Source organism: Amblyomma americanum, chromosome 4, assembly GCF_052857255.1.
Source record: "Amblyomma americanum isolate KBUSLIRL-KWMA chromosome 4, ASM5285725v1, whole genome shotgun sequence".
Taxonomy (NCBI): Eukaryota; Metazoa; Arthropoda; class Arachnida; order Ixodida; family Ixodidae; genus Amblyomma; species Amblyomma americanum.
Window position 1 is genome coordinate 113,667,926 of NC_135500.1, and position 23,749 is coordinate 113,691,674.

General features: G+C 45.0%; 2 protein-coding genes across 6 annotated transcripts in view; both read right to left on the reverse strand.

The window, feature by feature from the left end:
* Positions 1 to 4,164, reverse strand: part of LOC144128226 (uncharacterized) — a 39,354-nt gene extending 35,190 nt beyond the window's left edge. Inside the window, exons 1-4 of one of the 2 annotated variants that reach the window (XM_077661456.1) lie at positions 4,014 to 4,164; positions 3,803 to 3,858; positions 3,624 to 3,708; positions 377 to 484 (exon numbers count right to left, since the gene is read on the reverse strand). In XM_077661456.1, coding sequence (XP_077517582.1) covers positions 377 to 484; positions 3,624 to 3,708; positions 3,803 to 3,858; positions 4,014 to 4,070 — 306 coding nt within the window. In that variant the 5' untranslated portion in view covers positions 4,071 to 4,164. The remainder of the gene's footprint in view (positions 1 to 376; positions 485 to 3,623; positions 3,709 to 3,802; positions 3,859 to 4,013) is intronic. The other variant, XM_077661457.1, reaches the window with a different exon arrangement.
* Positions 4,165 to 5,624: 1,460 nt separating this feature from the next.
* On the reverse strand, positions 5,625 to 22,537 carry LOC144128228 (calumenin-B-like). 4 transcript variants are annotated; one of them, XM_077661458.1, is made up of 7 exons: positions 22,431 to 22,537; positions 17,953 to 18,085; positions 16,948 to 17,127; positions 13,644 to 13,803; positions 12,029 to 12,280; positions 10,304 to 10,506; positions 5,625 to 9,117 (listed from the first exon to the last, which is right to left on the reverse strand). In XM_077661458.1, the coding sequence occupies exons 2-7, from the start codon at positions 18,055 to 18,057 to the stop codon at positions 9,013 to 9,015; spliced, it is 1,005 nt and encodes a 334-aa protein (XP_077517584.1). In that variant the 5' UTR covers positions 18,058 to 18,085; positions 22,431 to 22,537; the 3' UTR covers positions 5,625 to 9,012. The 4 variants fall into 4 exon arrangements, with proteins under 4 accessions (XP_077517584.1, XP_077517588.1, XP_077517585.1 ...); XM_077661462.1 differs by lacking the exon at positions 22,431 to 22,537 and adding an exon at positions 19,970 to 21,821; XM_077661459.1 differs by lacking the exon at positions 22,431 to 22,537 and adding an exon at positions 20,945 to 20,982.
* Positions 22,538 to 23,749: the final 1,212 nt, after the last annotated feature.

Here is a 23,749-nt window from a genome sequence, read left to right on the forward strand (position 1 = left end):
CAAAGTCCTAGGTTCAATTCCCCACACCTTAGGAAGAAATTTTATTTTTCTTTGATACCACGGTGACATCATCTGGAACTTTTCGTGACCACTTTTGCGGTCAATGACAACAGCACCAGGCTTTGTTGCCGATGAGCCATATAATGCTTTCGCATTAAAATTCCCTAAGGATTCGTCAGATCATAAATCAAGCGCAAAAGAGGGCCCTCGTTGTGAGTGCAAGACCATTTACAAAACTTATACCTTGGTACCTAACAAAATAACACGTGTCCCAAATGAATGTTTCCCACCACAAAATAAGCTGACAGTTCAAGCCCAAATGGAGTTTATTCAAGCCTACAATTCAGTCTGCAAGCCATTGCATAACGTGACTTACCTCAAGGTTTGAAGGTTGCGCACTAAATGAATGAACTCCAGTTAGGGCAGTAAGGTCCTTCTTTGCTTCAGGAACACACTGGTTGGTCGTCAAGATGATACGGTACAGCTACAGCAAGAAAATAAAGAAATGTAGTTCTTATATTTTTGGCAATTCTCAATGTAAGTGTGGAAGGTAGGAGAAGGTAGGATTGCACCTGCATTTTTAGCATTTACCTGACCTATTCACAGTTCTACCAAACACATGACTATATACAGTCATGAGAAGGATTGTTTACAGCGCTCAAGCAACGCTCTGTGGCTCAAACGAAGCAAAATATTAAAGCAGATACTTGGTTTCGCAGACAATGCTTGCCCTTAAATAAATGCTCGCAGACCCGCCACGGTGACTCAGTGGCTTTAGCATTCAGTTGCTGATCCCAAGATCATTGGTTTGATGCTGGCCGCAGTGGCCATATTTCGATGTAGGTGAAATACAAAAATGCCCATGTACTGCGTGTCGTCAGTGCACATTAAAGAACCCCATGTAATCTAAATTAATCTGGAGCCTTCCACTACAGCGTTCCTCATCACCCACAAGTCATTTTGGGACATAATACTGTATATACCAATATCAATACCAAAAGATTATAGACATACAAACTGATATGGTACAAGCACCAACCAGTGACAGAGAAACTAAGCCAAGATTTTCCGCAGCCCACCACACCAGTGCTCCATAAAACCCTGCTCATGACTGTACAGTTGTGCGTGCTCAGGTGAAGAGTATCAAATCGGAAATGAATGAGGAAAGAACATTATTCTGGTCCAAAACAGAACACTACAGTTTTTTTCTGCAAACCAAAAGTGTAAAACAGCTGTAACTATACTCTCAGTGTAACCCATATATGCCGCAACTTCATATATTTGAAAAAATTAAAATATTTTTCGATATAGAACGTTTATTTCACTCCACAATTCAGAATCATCCCTTTATCGGTGGAAATTTTTGTCTCAACGTCAACTTTTGAGCCGTACTACAATATAGGATACTAAGCGAATTCGCTACCTGTTACGTGTGGTAATGCTTCAAACATTGAACATCGACGTTAAAATCGCATTTCTCATTAAGCACAACGGTTTCCTCATGACAATGTGCAAAAATTATAGGTTTTTCTAGCAGAGTCACAATGTAGCCGGTGCGGTCGAATTTCAAAAGCAGCGTCCAAAAAGGACTGGTGAACTTTCTAGCCGCAAACAATGCACAAAACTGAATGCACACAACACAATCCTTGCAAAGGAAAAGTTTAGACCCTCTTGAACCTACGCTAGTGGGCACAAGCTTTTACACGATAAATTTTTATTAGAGTTACTGCGCAAAAACGTGGTGTCGTTTATGTAGGACGCTAGGCATATATGGGTTAAGCTGAATATCTTCTGCAGCACCTTTTATCCATGCACTAGCTGTGTGTATGAAATGAAGCATACAATCTGCCAAAAGGTAATCTGTGTTGGTGATCTGCTGTTATGTAAATAACAGCCACATGATGTTAGTTCTCGAAGTAGTTTACCAATAGCAGGCCATTTTGTAATGATATTTGTTGTGGCTTATACAAATCAGTTGGTGCCCAGGGCTTTGGTCAGGTTTATAAACACATATGGCTGCTGCAAAATGATGAATTTCCCAAAACGTACATTCAGTTCTGACCGCACCTGTGACGTACAGAACAAGATGTGGCGTCACCTTGAGACAACATGGCTGATGGTGAATTCATACAGCAAAATTATTGCCAGTAATACCTAATGTACATTTATATATTCTCCCGTAGCATTAAGACTAAATTATCTTGTAGCGTGGTTCATGTGCTTTACATTTCGATGTACCACCCAGTATGCTTTAGGCCTGTCGCACAAAAACGTCTTGCATCTTTATTTTGTGTACCTCATATGGCAACAGCCAGGTGGCATCAGATGATGCATATCAATCCCTTCACCCAAGGAATGCGAAGGTCTTGATAGAATAAAACTGGCAAGGGGAAACAAAAAGCGGAAAAAATACAAAGTAGCGTCATCCCTATCCCATATATGCCTAGTGCCCTACATTACATGTAGGGCATCACTGTTTTGTGCAGTACCTTGAAAAGTTTATTAAATAAAGGCTGTGATTTGGGCAAGTTATAAGTTATAAATCTTGTAAGGACCATTTCTCTGAATAAAAATCAGTTACGAGTCAGTGCTTGTGTTGTGTGTACTTTCTATCGCGTGTCCTGTCTTCCCACGCTGTTTAACAATGACAATAAAGTTTATTGTATAAAACCTAGCACCTGCTAGCATAGGTTCAAGAGGCTCTGAACTTTTCTGTGCAAGGGTTGTGTTGTGTGCGTTCAGCTTTGTGCGCTGCAGGCGTTCAGAAAGATCCACCAGTCTTGTCTGGACACCATTTTTCAGATTCAACCCTATCAACTGCACTGCGATTCTGCAAGAAAATCAAATAATTTTTGCACATTTTTGTAAGAAACCCACTGAGCGTGACGACAAATGTGATATTAAAGTCCATGTCAAATGTTTGAAGTCTTACCGTAAGTAACAAGTAGCGAATTTGCCTAATATCCTACGCTGCAGTACGGCTCAAAAATCAGTGTTAAAATATTTTCTCCATAAAAAGGATGATTCTGAATTCTGAAGTGAAATAACATTTTATATCAGTATTTAATAGTTCAAATTTCTGAAGTTTCGGCATATATGGGTTAACACAAAGTGACAAGTAATAGCTCTGTTATGCCTAGCGGGAAAGTGAACACAATATGCGCCCTTCTCCATACAAAACCTGGTTCTATACACTTCCCCTACACTGAATGGGCACTGTGCTAATTACATATGTTTCCCACATACACAGCATTTCATGTGTGTTGAAGTGCACCACGTCACATACCGCATTTCATTTATTTTCATATACAGCCAAAATACGCCATCGCAGAACAGCCAAAAAACGCTGTACCATTCCAGTCATGCATCCGAACCTCTGACCTTAACAGCATTTGCTAATGGTTCAGAACTTATGGGCTGGCGAAACCCAGCGATTTTCATTTCTTCAGCTCTCGCTGCTTCGATGCAGGCCGACAAACAAAACCCTGCAATCACACAAGCAAGATTCGAAAGTAAATAACAAGCAGAAAACAATGATCGACTCGTCATGACCAATGCGGTGCCATTAGAGCGCAACGCCGGTTTAAATCGTTACGTATGAGCAGAGTTGAAAATTTACAAACCTTGTCTTGCTTTCCGGTAACAATAGAGTGCCCGGTGACGTTGGTTCCATCGGCTTCTTGCTCGTTCGTGAACTCCTTCAGGTACCTTTACAGCAAAAAAGAACAAGTTCGGTGCTGATCATGCAGCTGACAGTTGAAAAGCTCGAATTGGCAGCAAGGACGCAGTGAGGCCGGCCTACCGTTTAGCAGCATTTGTATGCAGATCAAACTTCGACGCCAGCCACTTGTAAGTCACCTAGCAAAACAAATAAACTCGTAAAAATAAGTGTCTGAGACAGTCGGTGTGCAGTCTATGCATTGCATTGGTGACGAAACCAACGACGCCAGTTAACGGTGAGCAGCGTCCGCAGCTAATTCAGTGATCCACATGAATCAGTGCCGATAACTTACCACATGACGATCGTAGACTACTTTGCTTTCAAGTGCTTCGCGCAAGCTAGAATCCATCGCACCAAGTTCTCGCTTGTTTTTAGCGGACGGGTGTTTACGTTCGCAATCCTCAAAGCGCGCGTAAAGGTTCTGGCAGCAACCGCAGGAGGCGCGCCTCTCGGAGGTTCAAAAGTTAATTCAACAAACTTTCGCTAATGTTGAAATGCGATTCAGCCCCAAGAGTATAATTACGTGCCTATAATAAAATTAAGTCACTTTAATGTTACTGTATTGATCAGTACAGCGCTCAAACAGTGTTCTTCAAGGACAATTTATCAGAACCGAAACTATCGCATAGTATACCAGCTCATCCCTGGTAGCATGCGATTTGCGACATTACTAAGCACCGCATTTTTATTTAACATTACACGACTAATGTGAATATGACCATGCATTCAAAATAAAAGCGGTTCGAAGTGCGGCGTACGCTACTAGGCGGCTAGTGCTGGCTAGGGCGTATATACCATTCTATAATATAGTTCACTGTACTAGGGCGCCTCGATGCGCGCGCGCATCGACGCACCCTACTTAAGGCGCAGCTGTGGTAGCTGTTGTGCAGCGATTAAGCAATGCAGCACTGCACTGAGATGGCAGATGCTGCCACACCGGCGGGGCTTGTGAGATCCAGCTTTTCCCGAGGAACCTCTCGAGACTAATAGTTAACATAACTGTTGCCTGCCACGGTGGGCAATTTGTGACGACGTCACAAGGTCACGTGACCTATTAGGTGGCAGATGGAAGATCTGCTCTTTCGCTCAACGTCGCCGATGACGAAGCAGAATTTTCTGCAGAACGGGAGCCTAAAAGGAAAATCTCTACGAGTATGCATGTGTTATCATTATAGTGTTCCCCCGGACGGAGCACTCTGCCGCTCACGGGTTCAGAGCGTGCGAGTGCGTGGCGTTCTACCCAGTCCGTCAATCACCGTGTGGCACGCCGTATCCCCGCTCCAATCCAGCAGTCGGTGCAGCACGCCATACCCGCTCTCCACTATAGTCCTCCACCCTTTCTTCGTCGCCTCTCTATCCTGCAAGTGGAATGAAGGACTAAAAACTTTATTGCGAAGAGAGGGGGATTTCCCTTCCCACTTTGCCACCTCATCAAGGCAGATTTTTTCCTTTCCCTCTTCCCCAGTGACCGCGGCGGCTGCGTTTTTATGTAGGCAAAACGCTATAAGGCGCCCGTGTGCTGTGCGATGTCAGTGGCCGAAATTATTCCGGAGCCTTCCACTACGGCACCTCTTTCTTCCTTCACTCCTTCCTTTATCCCTTGCCTTACGGCGCGGTTCAGGTGTCCGCCGATATATGAGACAGATACTGCGCCATTTCCTTTCCCCAAAAACCAATTATTATTACTATTAATCCCCAGTGTGGAGTAGCAGGCCAGGGTCACCTTACCGCAGGCTTTCCCTTCTTTAAATTACTCTCTTGAACATCAGGGTTCTAATTGAAATATGTCTGCTCTGGCTAGGAACCAGGATTATCATGAATGGTAACAGAATGCTTCCAAGCTCCGTAGGCATGCAGTATACAGGGCACCCCCTTTGACGTGCATTTCAAAACAGACTCCGAATGCATTCGTAGAAAGTCTTTATTTCAAATCACGTACTTTGGCGGTGCCTTTATACAAAACATTAAAAAAAAAGTTGCTCCGCCTGATGCAGTGAACAGACCTCTGCTCTACAAGCCACAGCACTGCATAGCTCGCACAGCGAGAAACGGGCACAGAGACGTCATAATAGCTTTGGCACACGGCATACAGCTGCTCTTGGACGATCACGCCTAGAAGCTAGAAGCACAATGCCACGATATACACAGCAAGAGAATCAGCTAGCATGAATGCTGCAATCTGCAGACTGCAGACAAGATTAAAACCACTAGGGGGCCAAATTTAAGAACATAAAACTGCATGCACCTCAGCCAAGCTCAGCTGTAAAGCATCTCAAGTGCAAGTAAGTGGTCATCACAGCAAACTGGATGTCAGGCAAAGCTATGAAGGACAGACATAATATCTAAGAGACGGCACAGTGCAAGGGCTAGAGCAAACTCTTTCTTCACAAGTGGTTTGTTCTGCACAATACAAAAAGCTGATCACAAAACTCATACAGATTGGAGACATCAGCCAGAGTTGTGGTTCTTGCAGGTTCAAGATGTTGAATTCAGTTATGTTTTTATGTTCTGGAATTCGGCTGGGTCTTCTTGTGCAACCAACAGAGTCGCAAATCCCTTTGCACTGAACAACAGAAGCTACATCCGTGTGAACATCATCCCTTGATAAGCCTGCAAGGTCCGATAATTCATAACTATCCATAATGACGGCACAGGCTATAAGGCAATGATAATTTGGAAATACAGATGACATCCACACCTGCCTTGAGTTGTGCTGGATAGAAACATTGATCAAATCTCACGACTAAATGCATGTGACAAAAATGAAAGCAAGGATGTTTGAGTTGGTATCTTTCTGCTGTTTTTGTACACGGTAGTCCCAGAAGTCCACAAAAGCCAACTTGCTTACTTCACTATCCGGAAAAAGGTCCGATGCTAGACCCTGACCAGACCTTTGATCTACGATGAAACTCTACAGGCAAGTGCAGGTCGAGCATGTGCATTGTTCGAGAAGCATTGGGCTAAACCAAAATAAAAAAAAATGCAATGACTAGGAGCTCTAAAAGGGCGCTACAGCTGCTCAAAACTAAAAGAAACTAAGAACAAAAATGGCACATTTCTGCCACCTGAATGAGTTGCAAGTAACCAAGGAAACTGGTAGACATTAAGAAATCGCCCACTGGTCAAGCAAATTCTCTGAGACAGCGATATTCCATTTGGAGAATTTTTCCTTTTTCTGGGAACTGGAGGTGTAAACTTTAACAAAAAGGGAAATTTTACGGAGTTTAAGAGAATATTAAGAGCCAAAAGTGTCTCCCTTTTTCCAAACTGGAGTTTTCAAGCTGCTGCAGAAAAAAAGGCCTGAAATAAAGATTGCTTGGGCATAATAGAAAGAATCGTCGGTTGCAGCATGCACACCATTGCTTTGAGAAGCTATCTGCCAGGTGGCATCATGACAAACGAAAATGATAACAGAAGTAGAGACCAATATACCTCCGAGAGACACTGCTGCACATATGCTAGACACAGTAGACAGGTATACCTGATCCAAGCAGGCAGAGGACATTAGATGAAGACAGAACCACATTTTTAACATATTTCTCAATAAATAAATCTCCATCAAAGAAAGAAGAGAAGGAGAAAGACGCTCGAACCGAAGCACAGCAATTTGATTCGAGTGACAGAAAGGACACCTGTGACCGAAAGGTGATTCATGGCGCACTTCACCAAACGTCTGTTCTTCACTCAAGCGGCGAAACTCCCGATGTAGCAGCCGTATAAAACTGACGCACAGCGCTCCTAAAACAACACAGTATATCTTTGGAAAGAAGCACTGCCACTACAGGAAGATAAATGCAAAAAAAAAACAAAAACACTTGCAGCTCAAAATGAGGATAGAAGCTCCACCAGTGCAAATAAATGCGATCAAAAGCTGCTGTTTTGTCAACAGAGATATCATCCTTTTTTCATTTTTTTTTTGCTTCACACTCTTCAACTCCTATGTGGCAAGCAGATTAAGATACAGTTTGAAAAAGTGAGGAGACATCACACAATATATTTCAGTAAAAAAAAAAAACTTTTGATCACTCTTCAACAACTCAAACTGTGTAAAAAAAAAAAATGCACTGCACAAGCTATAAATTCGAAGCAGCCACATCACATTTAAGCAAAAAAAAAAAGCAATTGCTTGAATTCAAGAAGCTGTGGTGCTTTGTTCACTACATGAGAATCGCAACCAAGTTCCTAAATGTTAACATCTAATGTACACTGCGTGAAATTAGACACCAACGACTGAGCTTGCAGCTGGAGTACTCTGCAAGCACAGCAAACATTGATCACTTAAAAAAAAAAAATGTTACATGAAACTGCGTACTATTGCAGCACTCGCCCTGTGGTCTTGTGGAATTTCACACAAAGTACATATAATTTGGGCTAGGCAACAGTGAACTGCTAGATTACAGCAGAAAAGGCAGGCTGCAAATAATAAACTGCTGACAACACAACAGATGAGAACAAAGGTCCAATTACAACTACAAAGCACAGAAACAGCCATTGGGCTTTTGAGCTATGTGCTAGATGCCGGCACACTAGTCACGCTCGGTTCAGAAACTCTGCAAACTATCCACCACAATATGCATTGTGCGAAGAAATTCAAACACAGCTCTTGAGCGATCAAAAGTTCACCACAGAACTGGCAGTAAGTGCGTGACAGCACGAGGACTAAAACAAGCATGCACAACGTATGGCCAAAGATTCTGGCCGGTGCATTAATATGGCCAGACGTGTGGGTCACAGCATCACCAAGAAAAAGCAGCCTTAAAAAGACCCTGCTCAACTCTCTGCCAAGCCAAGAGCACTTGTGGCATCATACTCCAGCCGCAGTGTGTGCGAATGTTGTCCGAATGCGGCCCTGCCCATAGCATAAGCAATGGAAAGCACAAGGCTTCCCTCATGAGAGCAAAAACGTTTTTGAGCACGAAACTGCACAGAACACAGGGGAAGGTCCCTTGTACGTGAAGCAGATGCGAGTTCAACAGTTCACTGGGAGGCAGTTATTCACAATGCTGCATAAGGACAGGAATTCACCAGCAAACAACCATTGTGCACAGAAAACTCAGAACCTACACAAATTGACGTCAACAGCTAGGATTCAAAGCAAAAAAAAAAAGAAGAGGATATGGTCAGAAAAGCCACGCTAAATGTCACCAGGTCACAGGTGAGAAAACAAAAACAGAAACAACAAAGCATTAACGAGTGAACACCAGACACAATGGTAGGGACGTGGACCATGGAACTAGTACCGAGGCCAGAAAGTCTGACTGGCACACAATGGCATGAAAGTTCATCCGCTCTCAAAACTCGTCATGCCGGGTGAGAGCCTCGCCATAGTCTGTCGCCTGGCTCCCCACAAAGACATCGTACTTGTCAATAATCTCATCTCGGGTCAGCTTGCCATCCTACAAAATGCAGAACAAAGAGAAATAGATAACAATTTGGCATAAAACAGTTCAGCAGTGCAGAAATGTGGCCGGCTCGCATGAAGTAGGTTTTCTAACTGCTGCAGAATTTCATTCAAAGTACTGGATACTTGGCTTATTTGATGCATTACAACATAGGATCAGAGTCTTAGCTGCAAAGTAAATCGGTTAAACCAAGACCTACATTATTATGGGATGCTCAGAATTACCTAGTCAAGTTATGAAGTTTGGCAGACTGAAAACTCACTTCCATTGGAGAATGTTTCGGAAGAGCATAATGCCATATGCCCCAAAGAATATGCTCCATCACATGCTTCAGCAATGAATGTGCAAACGTTTTGAGCAGTGCAGCTTTGCAGTTGTGTCTCACAAATCTTATGCTTAAAAGCCACATTCGGTTGGAAATGAAGATGGCTGTATGTTGAGGGCCACAAAAACATGCAGCCCAACATCTCTGGAAGCATCATACCGTTACTAGTTAGTACTTGTGATTACTTGGAAGTAAATTGTTCACGATGACAAAAACACAGAGATAGACTTCAACTGGACTTAGACCACACAGAATTGCCACATTAAACCACCGAAAAAAGTCAGTATTTCATTTGTAAAAAAAAAACAAAAACAAAAAAACTTGGGCTCTGAAATAAAAACCAAAAAGTCAAACATCTACCAATATTTATAGTCCCGGGCAGCGAAGGGTGCAAGTTGGGGGGCCAACGTAAAGCAACACGCGGTATGTATTGTGCGTTACAACCTTTGTAGAATTCTTTTAGGGCGCGTTCGTGAAACCTCTGCATAATTTGTGACCCCTTTTTGAAGCCTTAATTTAAAAAAAAAGTGTGCAAATAAATTACGCCAATTAATACGCGTAATTTCTTTTCCAGCCAGTCATTATACCATGCCGTCATGAACACACGAGGCAGACACTGCACCTCCAAGTGCAGCAAAGGATGCACAATTTTGCCTCCCTACTGTGCAGCCATTTCAAATCCCTGACACTGTACACATGATGCTCATTTGCAAGTCCCCAAAGGTTGTGGCTTTTATAACCATCTGTGCCGCTGCCTGTTCCTGAACTGCTGTGGATGTGTTCGTCCATGCAATGCACTTGAGCAAATGCAGTGCGCAAAACTAAAGCCCACCGTTATTCCCATGTACCACTGACCTTGTCTTTGTCGGCCTCGTGGATGAGGTGCCTTGCCTCGGCGATGCTGTGGTCGTAGTCAGTGGGCATGACCCAGTCACGCACCTCATCTGGACCTAGAAAGCCATCCTTGTCCTTGTCCCGGAAGTTGGTGAACTGCTCTCGCTCTGTCTGCACCCAGTCGGGCTCCACCTCCCCCTCTGATGCACCTTCGTACATGTCGCCTGCACAAAAACAGCACTTATAAATGCTGCTTCAGGGCCGCACTGGATGCTGAATTTGCTAGGCAGTTTGCTAGGCAGATATTGAGCGCATGAACCGTCAATGTATCAAAGAGGTTTTACAGTTTGGTTTCGTTTGGTTTTACGAGGTCTAATGTCCCAAAGCAACTCAGGATATAAAAGACGCCATAGTGGAGGGCTCAGGATAATTTGGACCACCTGGGGTTCTTTAACGTCTACTAACGCCGCACAGTATACATGGGCATCTAGCATTTCGCCTTCATCGAAGTGTGACCGCTGCGGCCGGGATCAAACCCACATCTTGCAGGTTAGCAGCCGAGCACCGTAACCACTGAGCCATCGTAGCAGCAGATTTTAGAGAACAGAGTAGACCGCTTATAAAGTAAGCCACAGGGGCCGTGAAAATCCGTAATATAACAAAAATATTGTTTTTTTCAAGTCAAAATGCATGCCACATGGGTAGCTTCCCTTTTCAAAGCGTTTTATTTATCAGTGAACAATAAGGAACCCACTAAGTCTGCTGCATGCTTAGATTAGTTCTAGCGTACCGCACACAGCATGGCCGCAGAGGAGCGCGGCATAGCCAGTTCGGTGATTGTGGAAGACACAGTGCTTGAAGCAGTGCCTTCGACCGGTGAAAGCAGAGTCTGTGAGTGAACTGCCAAGCGAAACCAAAAAGCACTACCCAGGCAGTGGAATGTCAATGATCATGGAACAGATTCATGCTCTAGCATTTCCTTCGGATCGAACATCGATCACCGCGTAATTTTATGCTGTGTTTGTTTAGCGGAGTATGCGGCAACACGCCTCAGAAGCCCCCAATGCTACGCAGGGAAGTGCACTAGCTGTTCCGTGCACTAACTCAGCGGATTTCAAAACCGCACTATAAGTGGTATGTCGCTTTGTGCGACAGCATATTAAGCGGTATGGCTTTACATTTAGCCTTATGGAAGGCAGGCCAATGGCCGTCAAAAACCGTATTATATCCGATCCCGTACTATAAGTGGTAACGATATAAGTGGTCTCCACTGTATATTACTTGACAACAGTCTCCCTACGAACGTGTCCTCTTTTTTCTCAAGAAGAAATAAGCTTCCTGACGGATGTACTTTGTGTTTGGTGCTGCTGTAACAGCTACACTGGTAATACAAGAAAAGTTGCACAGCAATGCCTCGAATTGAAGGAGGTGCAATGAAGAAGCCAGCTCAAGTGCCAAGAAGCCCTCCAGAATGCGTTACATCACTGCTTACCTCCCATCAAGAACTGCTCTGGCAAGCACTACATCAGTGCTTGCCGCCCATCATGAACTACTCTGGTGATGCATCATGAACTGCTCTGGCAGTGCGTTACGTCACCGCTCATCCCCAATTATGAACTGCTCTGGCAAGGCATCATGAACTGCTCTGGCCATCATAAACTGCTCTGGTGGTGCCTCATATCACTGCTCACCTCCCGTCACGAACTGCTCTGGCACAAGCATGAAAGCAAAGACAGAAGCACGCACCAATGTACTCGTCAAGGGAGATCTTGCCGTCCTTGTCCTTGTCGATGTCTTCCATGGTCTCTTCAACCACAACGTTCTTCATGTCCTGGCTCTCCTCCGGGTGAAGGAAATCGCCAAACTCCTCCTTGTTGAGGTGGCCATCACCATCCCGGTCGGCACGGTCCCAGCGTCGCTTGTCTCTGCGCACCATGTCCTGGAAGCTCATGGCACCACCCTCCTCCACGTCTGATTCCGAGTCCTCGGCTTCACTGCCTGCACGTGGGGGGAAGAGCGGGAACTGCACTGTGGCTCGCAGACTTCTCCAGTTGGCTGGAGACAAATACTACCGCAAACAAACAACGTCATCAGCAGAAAATCTGAACAAAATCTCCAACCAATGTAACAGATATGAACGTGAAAAGGTATGGAAGAGGTAAAACAGCATCACATGAAGTTATGGAAAGGAGGTCTAGTGCACTGCATTGTGCCATGAAGAAAAGACATGTTATATCTGGCATCATAGCCGCACAACCTTTCTTCATGACCTATATGCTTTAACACACCAAAGTTTTGCACTTCCTGGATTGCCAGCATGACATCAATAGAGAGTTTTAGTTTCACGTACGTAGAGGCTTCACGTACGTAGAGCTCTTGCGGGTGATCAGTGCGCATGCACAGAACGCAAAGGGTATGCACGAGTCTCACGTACGTACGTGAGATTCAGATTTTTACGTTGCGGTCTTTGCGTTGCTTGCGTACGTAGCGTTGACAAACATGGCGGCGCCTTGCCCGCCGCTTCACAGCGATAACAGCTTCGTCGCTAATCCCTCGACGCGATATCGTGCCCTAAACTGTTGTATTCGCCTTCGATTTGCCCATTGTTACCCTCGCATAAGGTTTCAAGCGACAAATAGCTTTTGTTTTTCAGACAGAAGGGCGATTTTTCAGCTGTTAAGCCTGACGAAGTAGCGTTGGTTGTCGTCATAGCAACGGTCTCGCGAGATCTCGAACTGAGAGAGCCCCAAATCAGCCAAACATAGCCAAACCGCCAAACACGAGGACAGACCAAATGGCTTGGCTTAAAGACTTGTCTTGGATGATTTAGGCTACAACCATTGTCTGTGTTTCTTAGTAGATGGCGCTAGGAGCAACGCGTAGCGTGCGTCACGTACGTGTAACTATAAGGGTTTCAAACAACCTGCGTGCAGGCTACGTAGACTTCTCACATTTGCGTACGTGAACCCTCTACGTACGTGAAACTAAAACTGTCAATGTTCCAAACTTGACTCAGCATGAGGACAGAGACTCTGCAGCTTGCTTTGATGCTCACTGTAATTAGATTAAATTACCTCCTCGAAACATGCAGAATGCTGTCTTAAAGTGCTTCTTGTCTCAGAGTACACCACAAGCACGCATTTAGTATGCTTTTTTTTGCTCTACTGTCCCTCCCTTTGTGTAAACTCACACCACAACTCAGTCAATATCTACAGTGGCAGAAACAAATATGCCCAAAAATGGCAGGCTCAGAACATTCTCTTTGTTGACTTTTGCTTCACCACAGCACACCTGCATCCTCTCCTTTACAATTTTCTCTCTCTCCCTCTGCAAGCACAGAAGAAAGCTGAGAATATCATACCTTCAGCCCCATAGGTTGAGTTGCGGTACTCCTCCCAGCTTATGCCACTGCTCTCCTGGGGGTTGTACACCTTCCACTGCTTGTCAACATCATCACGGACATAGCGCTTCTGCGTGTACTGGATCCAGGCCTCCAGCTCCTGCTGCGTCACGTAACCATCCTGCAGAACCCCAGTGTAATGCCAATTAGCCATGTTGCGCCACCCCCACCTCAGCAGCAGGTACATTCTTTTGCAGCCTTACACAATTAAGTACAATGAGATGACTACAAGGTTCTACCAGCAAAGGCGCCTCTTGTTTCAGTTTTGTTTCACCATGAAAATAGCCTCATTTGTGGAAGCGTGGCAAGAAAATGCCTTCGATCACTTTTGTTAGCTCCTCAAGCCTATGGAACTACCAAAATTTTATCCCAAAGACGAAGTAAAGTTCTCATCCACACTAAGTGACTGGTGAAATGATACCAGGCACCAAAATGCTGCGGCTTCAGTAAGGTTGGTCACTTCTATGTCAGCACTGCTTCGAGAATATTCTACACTAGGGTGTAAGACAGTAAAAGCTAATGAGGTGTCCAAAGAAGATGTGAAAGCATAAAAGTCCAAGGAGTGAAAAAAGCAGTAGACGACACAAACTAGGCTTAGAAAAGTAGTATGTTAAACTTTCCATTAATCAATCAATACTTCAAGCAAGACTATTTTTTCAGTGGATTAACTACTGCAAGTCATGCTGATTATTTAAGCCCAGCATGCACTCTTAAAGGTCTGTGCACAACAGAAAGAGGAATTTTCTGGGTCTTTTCATACTAGCAGGAGTCAGGCACAGTAAATTTGCTGCCTGTACATTTGAGATGCATTGTGACAAGAACTGATTGCCTAGAGTGCTTGCAAAAAAGACCAGGAAGGGGGGACTGTTTTGCAAAAGCACAGCCATAGGTGCCACCTTTCTAGGCACCCTATAGACAACTGTGGAAGCTAATATACATTATCATCATCATCACCAGGGTCAAGTGAGTTAAGGGGGGATGCAGGGTCTTGCCCTGCATCGCCCTTAACTTTGACCTGTAAAAGTAGCTCTAATTTTTTCCCTTTTAACGCGACAGTGTTAAGGAGCTCCTGTCCCAGAAAAGCAGGTGTCCACGGCGGCCTTGGCCATGAGCGAAAAATAGCCCATCTCGGTGGACACCTGAACCGCCCCATAAGGGAAGGGAATTTCCTTCCCTTACAGCAGCGCCATTTCCTTCCCTTAAAACCAATTTTCATTTCATTTTCCTTCCCTTACAGCCTTGGTTCCGGTGTCCCCCCAAGATATGTGAGACAGGCGTCCTTTCCTTAAACTGTCCAAGGGGTGATGGCATTCCCTGCATTCCTTGGCAATGCTGCAGCATGCTAAGCTTAAGCGTCCTCCAAATTTTTTCGCACGGGTGACCCCGGAAAAGCCCCTAGCACAGGATAAGGGAAAGCAATTGTTCTTTTATAACCAGCTTTTGAAACTCCCGTCACTTAAAAGTAACTGCAGGGTCACTGCTATGTACAAATGCGATTTTTTATGCCACGACAACCTAACAGCTGAGCATGATAAGTACGAGAAAGCACCTTCAAAGTAAATTTTGGCTGTGATAGCTTTGTAAATGTACATTTCAGCCCAAGAATGCACACTGAGAAAAACAACTTCAAAGATTTGACTAGCTGTAATTTTGTTTGATGGGTTTTTCTTCTCAATTAAGAGTTGTTGCTGCATAGTTACGAGTTTCTTCTTTGACGCAGGCGTTGCTGCATATCAACTGCTTGCAGTTCTTGCCGCTTATTTTTCTGTTTTTGGACTGTGTAGCCACTTTGTGCTCGAAACCTTGCAGAAAGATGTTGAACATTAAAAGAAACTGGCACAGGCAGCAACAAAACCAGGCTCTCATGAAGAATAAAGGCCAGAAGTTCACCTTCAAAGATCGTGTGATGTGTTAACGCAAATCAGTCGCTTAGTTTTGCTCTGCCTAACAATCACGGCCCTCAAGGCCAGAGTTATAGTTTTGCTTGCACTTTTAATGTATTTATACTGCAGTCTTCACAAAGCTCTTGAAGAGGCTAGAAAGGGAAAAAAACACTGTGATGATATACCTGCCCGCCACCGTGCTTTACGCTGGAAACGACATATTTGTGCACTGCTGCCAACACCTCGTGCACCACCTTCACCGCATAACACTTCAATTCTACTGCACAGGTCGTGACCAAACTTTGGAGGGCAGGTTCCTTAGTAGTTAATGTACCTCGCCTAACCAATATCCAGAAACAGGTTTTTGCGATCAAAATCACATCTTTTGCCCCACATCCCTCCAAAGTCCGTCAGGACAAAAGCCCCGTTTCAAGCCAGCAGTGACCACCCCATCCCAGGAACACACTTGATACAGGGAGCAACCGTAAGAGAGAAAATTTTCTGTGGAAAAACTGCACCACCTCCATTATTTTTTTCAACAAAGGCAGTTAAATAGATTACGCAGATAGGTTAATCCCCCCAAATCCCAATAGCATCCCATAAATGTGCCCCTACCCTACCGCAGCAAGCATCCTAACCTCGTCATTCCACCACAGCCTCTTCTAGTCTCGACTAAGCTGCTCCTCTTTTCGTATCCAGTTCACTCCTCTAATAGGCCGCAGCTAGTCTGTTCTGCCCAACATGCCTGGCCACAGTTCATTTGCTCCTCTTGGTTAGAGCTTCGATACCATTAGATAAAGTTTCTTCTCTGATCCACTCCACTTTCTTATTGTCCCTTAACTTTGAACCTGTCAAAACTCTTCATACTGAGATTTCAATGCATGTTAACGAATTGCCCTGGTGGTTGACACAGATCCAGACCTGCCAAACGTGGCATGTGTAACGGACCACAGTGTTCCTCTGGGGTATAAGAATTATTTATACGGTATTCGAGATAATCGCATTGAACCAGCCCTGCACCTCTGATGCATGCCACATGTTTGAGAAAATAGAGCTTATTTCTGCTTTCAGATTCAATACACCTGTGAACTGAAACCAAACACTTGTGTGGGGGTGTCTTACCAGAGGTGAAACACATTACCCAGTATTCAGTATCCAACTCAGGCTGACTCGCCAGTCAGCCTAACTTTGATTTCGCACAAGCACCACCAATGAGGAGAAAAGAACAGCCATGAATACAAACAAAGCTTCATCTCAGTTCGTCAGCATTAGCATGCACCGGCACGACCGGCTAAGGCTGCTACTAAAACACCACTAGAACATCAATCTCCGCAGCTGTCGTTTCGTGTTCACAAAGGATGAATGCGGAGCAGCACACTCACAGCGTCCTTGTCGATTTTGTCAACGATCTTGAGTAGCCGCTCCTTGCTCTCGGCCGGCGAGAGCTGGTCAAACGTCTTGGCCGTCTCCTTTCCAAGGAAAGCCTCGTGATCATAGTCGACATTGTGCACAGGCTCATCCTCCTCTTCGGCATTCTCATAGTGGGTCTTGTCACTCAGCGGCTGCACACGCAAACAGCAGTTGAGATGCTAGACTAGCATATCCGTTTTTGTGGCACACTGAACAAGACTGGCACTTATGATACTTTCAGATGCTACAGCAGCACTCAAAACATGCACAGTCAATAAAAAAAGAAAAACATATAGAGATGTACAGTTGTCACTAATCTGCACAGGGCCTCGCACATACATGAAGCTGAGCTTACATTGAACCATTTTTTAAACACATGCAAGGTATGTGTGTGTGTGTGCTCTCAAAATTACGATTAGGCGCACAATGCTTCCAAAATCACAAAAATAGAAACTCACTGAGCACCAGTTACAAGCCCAGAGTAAATAAGCTTTTTTCACGTGGCCAGTGGATAAGTTATATCCAACTATGATATTGCTAACATCATTTGAGAGAATTTACAAAACTTCCTATACAAAAAAGGAATTACAGCAAGCATATTTTTCCAGCGGTTCCTATGTACATTGGCATCCTCACACTCAGTGTTGTGGTATTAAGTGTTCCAACATCTACACTCAGTATGATACCACACTGACACACGAGCACAATCACAAACTAGTGGATGCAACAGCTAACAACTAGTGGCTAATTTAGCACAAAATGCGAGGCATGTGACAAGCCCCGCACTGCAAGACGTCAAACCTTCAGATGCATTCTCTCAACAGGCCGTCTTGGACACATTCAGGGCTACAATGTTTCAGACAAGAAAAAGAGAGTGAAAAACAGAGACTAGCAAATCCGACACAGCTGTTTGTGCATCAGGCACTTTGAAAAACGTTGGGACGGATAGCAGTGCCAAACCAAAGCAGCGCGCGTACCTGTGTCGAGTGCACCTTGTCGTGGATGTCCTTGTGGATGGCGATCGTGAGCGACAGCTGCAGCAGGCAGAGCACCAGCGAGTAGCGCATCACCAGGGGCACCATGGCTGTGCTTGACGTGTCTGCTCACCACCTGTTTGGAGGTGCAACCACGTCAAAACTTCAACCCATAAGCTCACAGGGGGCAAGTCACCTCTCCATCTGGCAGCAAGCCATCTAGTTAAAAAAAAACCCTCCTGTCCAGTACCATGTAAGTGCTCATTCAAGCCTTATCTATCAACCAAGCTCACATGGGCACAATTTTCATACATCAACACGTGAACATGGGAGTTTTTGGTTATGACACACCATGATGCTGATTCCGGCCCCGTGTACACTTGAGAAGGTACACTTAACAGTTAATGCCATAAAATTGTGATGTTGTCATCCCCTGTTAATACGAATGACACAAGTTATCAAACGGTTTTCTAGGAAACCATTCTTTTTCAATGCATTTGCATCATGTTAGCATGAAAATCAGCTGCTGAGACAGTTCATTCACTCATTCATTCATTCGGAATACCTGCAACGCGAGGAGGCATTATTGTAGGGGGGTTTCGTACATGGGGGTCACACAATGGCAAACAGTTCGCCATAATGCACATGAATACATCAGTTAACAACGAAGAAACACAGAGCCCATTAAGGCTCACATATTTTTCTCAGGTTAATATGGACAGCAATGTGAACAAAACCTTGGCTGCCCCAACCAGATGACATCTTCCCTGTGTTTTTAGTGCAGGGCACTAGTGAAAGGCTCTAATTCTTCACTTATGGCCCTTTCTTTCCTGGTTGCATACTTTACACTGCCGAGGTGCCCAGTCAGCGCACCTTTCTGTTTGCAATAGTGTATGATTGACTGTGAAGAAAGCATTTCCAACATTTTCTGCTGTATTGCAGGTAGTAGCATTCACCAGCTGTCAGGTGACTGCGCACTAGCTGTGTCATAGCAGGAGAGGCATTATCGTGTTACGAAATGCAATCACACATCTCATAAACTACTAGGCACTTCAAATTGCATTGCTGCATCCTTTTTAATAAACTGACAACCAGGGTAACACATTTAGAGCACCGAAGATTTTCCTGAATTTCCACTTTAGTGTACAGCGTTATGCACAGAAACAGGCATTAATCACAAAGCACTTTGCCCAATATTCTTCTGTTTTCCCTCATGATTCGTTGCTAGGGATGACTGTTCTTTATAGACAACTTTTTTTAGGAGCAAAAGTGTCCATATTAACAAGGAACGACTGAACACATAGAGAAACCTCGTTATAGCGAACAGGTAAAGAAACTTAAAATAGTTCGCTATAGCCGAAATTCGTCATATAAAATTTCGTCAGAAACGCGCGTAACCGCGGCGCAATTTAGTCATTGAAGGGACGGCAATTCTGGCGATCCTTACTAGAGAAACAGAGAAACATTCTCTCAGGTTTTGGCGCGTTTCGAAGGCCCTCGCGACTATTCCGAAGGCCACAAAAAATCGAGCGCCAGTTAGGTTGGCTTCCCCGCAAGACACCATAAGCGCAATTCAAGCGCCAGTTACGGTGGCTTCCCCGCATCACAACCATGTCACGTGGAAAGCGGCAGGCCAGAGCGAAAGCTACATCGCAGTTTCCACAACTTGCGCAACAACAGCCGACATGAGAGCGGGATTTTTACTGCAAGCTTACGAGTGTGAGATAAAATTGCACACCTTGGTGCGAACGCTTGGCGCATCACCACCAGTCACGTGTGCCATCCAAATGGGCAGAGTTAGGCGCTGGGGAGTTCGCTATGTCCGATTCATGGCCAATCGCATTTGATATATAAAGAAGAAATTGCAAGCGTTTGTCAAAAATATTTATGAATAAATCGATTGAGCTAATAATTCATAATATCTGTGTTCGTTATATCGAGGTTTGACATAAAAGACTATTTACAGCATAAAGTTCATTGGCACTGGAAATGATATTTTAGATTTCTCATCTTTCCAGACCTTTCACTGCTGCCACGCTGTCATGCCACTGCCATGACTTCGTATGCTCTCTCACAGCTGCTGGAAAAGTTCCTCCTCTGGCAGTGCATAATACGCAGTCACTGTTCACTGACTATTTTGAAACGCAGATGATTCATAATAACCACAAAGCTGCCTGCGTTTTTCTGTTACTGACATGGATTTGCACAAGCAGGCCCAAATTTGTAATCGATTCAAATATTGGGCTAACAATCAACTCAAACTTTATGAACAATTCAAACATACTGAATAATTTTGATCACTTAGCTTCGTTTTAAAGACACCTGAAAACATATTTAATCAAACAGTGCGTATCCAAGCTAGCTCATCCCTGCATCGATCAAAATAGTATTTGGAGAACAGGTATTCCATGACTAAATATAGGCTTTCACCTTCCCCCCAGAAAAACTGCACAATTAGAATATGATAAGGTTTGAAGCGAAATGGTTCTCTGAAACCTCAGACAGAAAAGCCGAAATCTAACTGCGTAGACATGAAAAGCAGCTGACACATGTGATCATCCATAATCACCAATTCATTTAATCTAACTCAAACTCATGGCTATTCCTGTGCTGGTGAAGACACATCTGATATGAAAGAACTTAAATTCCCCCTTTCAGAGACGGAATAAAGATGTCATACAAGAGACACTGAATCAGGTATGGCAAAGACTACAGTGACCTTTGCCAGGACCACATTATCTATGACTGCAAGAGCCGAAAGCCTGTGAGGTTACGCCTGAACTTGCACTAGGCATACGTAAAAACTGTAACCTGAGATTGAATTAACTGTATTGTTCTTAATTTCAGATGACCAAAATTCCGGGCCATTTCACAGAAATGAGTGGTCTCTATGAATGTAAACCTATGTGAGATGACTGCAACAGCAATGACTATGACACACACACACACGCACACACAAAAGACAGTGTACTAAGAGGTACAGTCGTCCACAGACCTGTCTAGAGTGCTCGAATTCCGTGCCGCCTGCGCTCCGCAGCGCACAGAGCGATGTCTAGTGGAAGCGCCTGGTTCGAGATAGCGAGTGTCTGATTCTCAGACGAGATTCAAAGAAGCACTATCTCAAACCAGGCAGTGTCGCTAGACGTCGCTCTGTGCGCTGCGGAGTGCAGACGGCACGGAGTTTGAGCGCTCTAGATAGGTCTGTGGACGACTCTACACAGTACAGTTTGCCGCTGTAAATAATTAACTGCTCTCACCACAGTTAACCTTAAATGAATTGCACACACAACAGAGATGGCGCAAAAAAATATTCTGTCGTACAGAAATATAGCACACAAAACCGAACACGCAAAATGTGGAAGCTCAAGCTGGTTAATGCACGAAGCAGTTGGAATCTGACATCTAGCTATCCGCCAATCGAGCGGAGGGCTCTCCGTTCGCTCTTTATCGCCTCGCTTCCACGCTCATCTCTCAGTACCGCAACTAGCCGTTTTATTTTTAAATTTTATTTCCATAAAGTACAGTCGCGCTAAGTATGACCTGCAACGCACCGGCAGAAGATGCACACCACACTGATAAAGTACAGTCGCGCTAAGTATGACCTGCAACTGTCAGTGCGGTGTGCATTTTCTGCCGGTACGTTGCAGGTCATACTTAGCGCAGCAGTACTTTATCAAAATAAAATTTAAAAAAAGAGCCGCGCTGAGAGACGAGCGTGGAAACGAGGTGATAAAGAGCTAACGGATCCCTTTCTCTCCAATAACGCCACATCATTGCCAGCCGTTCTCCGCCCTCAGTGGAAGTCAAGGCGAGCGACACCAAGAAGTGACCCGGCGCGCACTCCGGCCACGACATCGCGACGCGTCAGAGGACACACACAATGCCGGGCAGCCAATGGAAAGCGGCCGCTCCTCAAGCACACGTCGCCGAAACCTCGCACGAAAAAAAGCGCGGCTCTCGGAACGCGATCAGCCATTCCAAGCGAGGTGTCAACGAACGGGCATGATAAAGCTGGAATACCGAGTGCCCAGAACTAAACAAAAGAAAAGCTTCACCTCTTATGCACGTCACGGCACGACTGCATGAGGCGTTATTTTTAAAGCACTGTCCGCGACCTACGGGGGAGCGGGGGCGCCGGCGTGAACAATTTTTGAGTCTGAATAAGCTTTGTCGAGACACTGCGGTAGGAAATTAGACTTCGGCGATTAAACGCCGTCGTGCGCAACAATAGAGGGCAAGAAATGGGCGGAAAATTCAGCTAGTCTCCCTCTTCCGTTTAGGAGCGGACAGAAAGGAAGGCTCGCACGGGCGAGCTACCGAGCACAGCGCACCGAAGCTCAAAGAAGCGTCGCCTAAACGACCTGCGATTTGCGGACGTGAGGTAGCGGTGATAAAACCGGAAGAGGGCTGATATGGCACCTGCTGGCACGGTGTAAGCGCTTTCTTTTCGCACCTGTAGCAGACAGCAGCCGCAAACTTACCCGTTGGCACTTTTGACGACCGCAAGCGTGGAACTACCCCTGTTGCCAGGCGATCGACGGTTTCACTGCTTCCTTTGGATAAACGGGCCAGCGAGGAATCAGTCCCGGGAGTGGCGCGCCCGTCGAGAGCGGCGTTTTTGAAACACGCATAATATACATTAACATACTGTGCAAGTCCGCTAGGTTTCTGAGTGTCTTATTGTTAATGCAGTCCTCTCCCGGAGCGGATGTCGTGTGTATCTTAAGGAGGGCTGCTCTTATTTCCGCCATCGTTATCTCAGCGTCCAGGATGGGGTTAGGTTGTCCTTTATAATCGGGTAGAGACTGCGTCTCTCGGGTTGTGCAGAAGTATTTCTGCTGGAGCGTGTTTATAATATCTTGATCCGTGCCTGGGTCTGTATTTAGAATTTTGGTGATTTCCTTTTGAGTCGTAGCTTTGTTCGATTCCGAATCAAGGAGATGCCGCAGAAGATTCCACGTCTCTCTCGTGCCTAGATTGCCATTCATATTTTCGCAGATATGGTTCCACTGCTGTCTCGCGAGTTCTGCGGAGTGGTGTTGAATTTCTTCCGTAACATAACACCTTAGCGGAAATTATGGAAGCACACCTCACCGCACAATACGAAAGACTATCAGGCACTGAAACGGGACGTTTCATCCTAAAGAAGGCAGGAATACAATATCAAGGAATCCGTGCACACACCTTGCCAATTCCAAGACTCGTGCACGAACACTTAATAGTCCATCCTCTGCCCAAAAACATGCATCCACACTATTATACAGACAGAAGAAAGGCTAGGGCACAAAAACTTCACGAAAGATTTTCAGTTCAGAAAGACACGGCGCATGTGGACGTGGCAGAACATGCGGACAGAGACGCCTTTTCCCTGGCAGTTGTCGATCATCGAGGTTCTCCCGTCGTATCGGCGACAATCGATAAAACAAAATTTCCGGAGGAGGCCGAAGAAGCTGCCATAGCTTTAGCAATTACCTCCACCACTGCCAAATACATCACCAGCGACTTTAAAACCGCAATTCGAAATTTTTGCAAAGGAAGGGCCCACTCAGCAGCCATCAATATATTACAAAAAATCTCCAATACCCGCCAGATCACATTGATCTGGGTCCCCGCCCATTCGGGCCATCCTGGAAACGAGGCGACGCACCAATTTGCCCGAGGATTCGTAGTTAACCGGGAGGTGCGTTACCCCGAGCTCAGGTCGGCCAAGGAGCGAATGGCGACCTACAAAGAAATTACTACTCACTTCAAGAAAGAAAGACAAATCTTCCCAGACCCACATAGATCTCTAAGTCAGCTG

Bases quoted from the DNA above. Each gene is read 5' to 3' on its own strand.
- LOC144128228 (XM_077661458.1), bottom strand. From the start codon at position 18,057: ATGGTGCCCCTGGTGATGCGCTACTCGCTGGTGCTCTGCCTGCTGCAG. The intron at 12,281-13,643 runs GTATGATATTCT...CCCCACGTGCAG, and splicing joins CTCAACCTATGGGGCTGAAG to GCAGTGAAGCCGAGGACTCG. The intron at 9,118-10,303 runs GTCAGTGGTACA...TGCATTTTGTAG, and splicing joins ACGAGGCCGACAAAGACAAG to GATGGCAAGCTGACCCGAGA.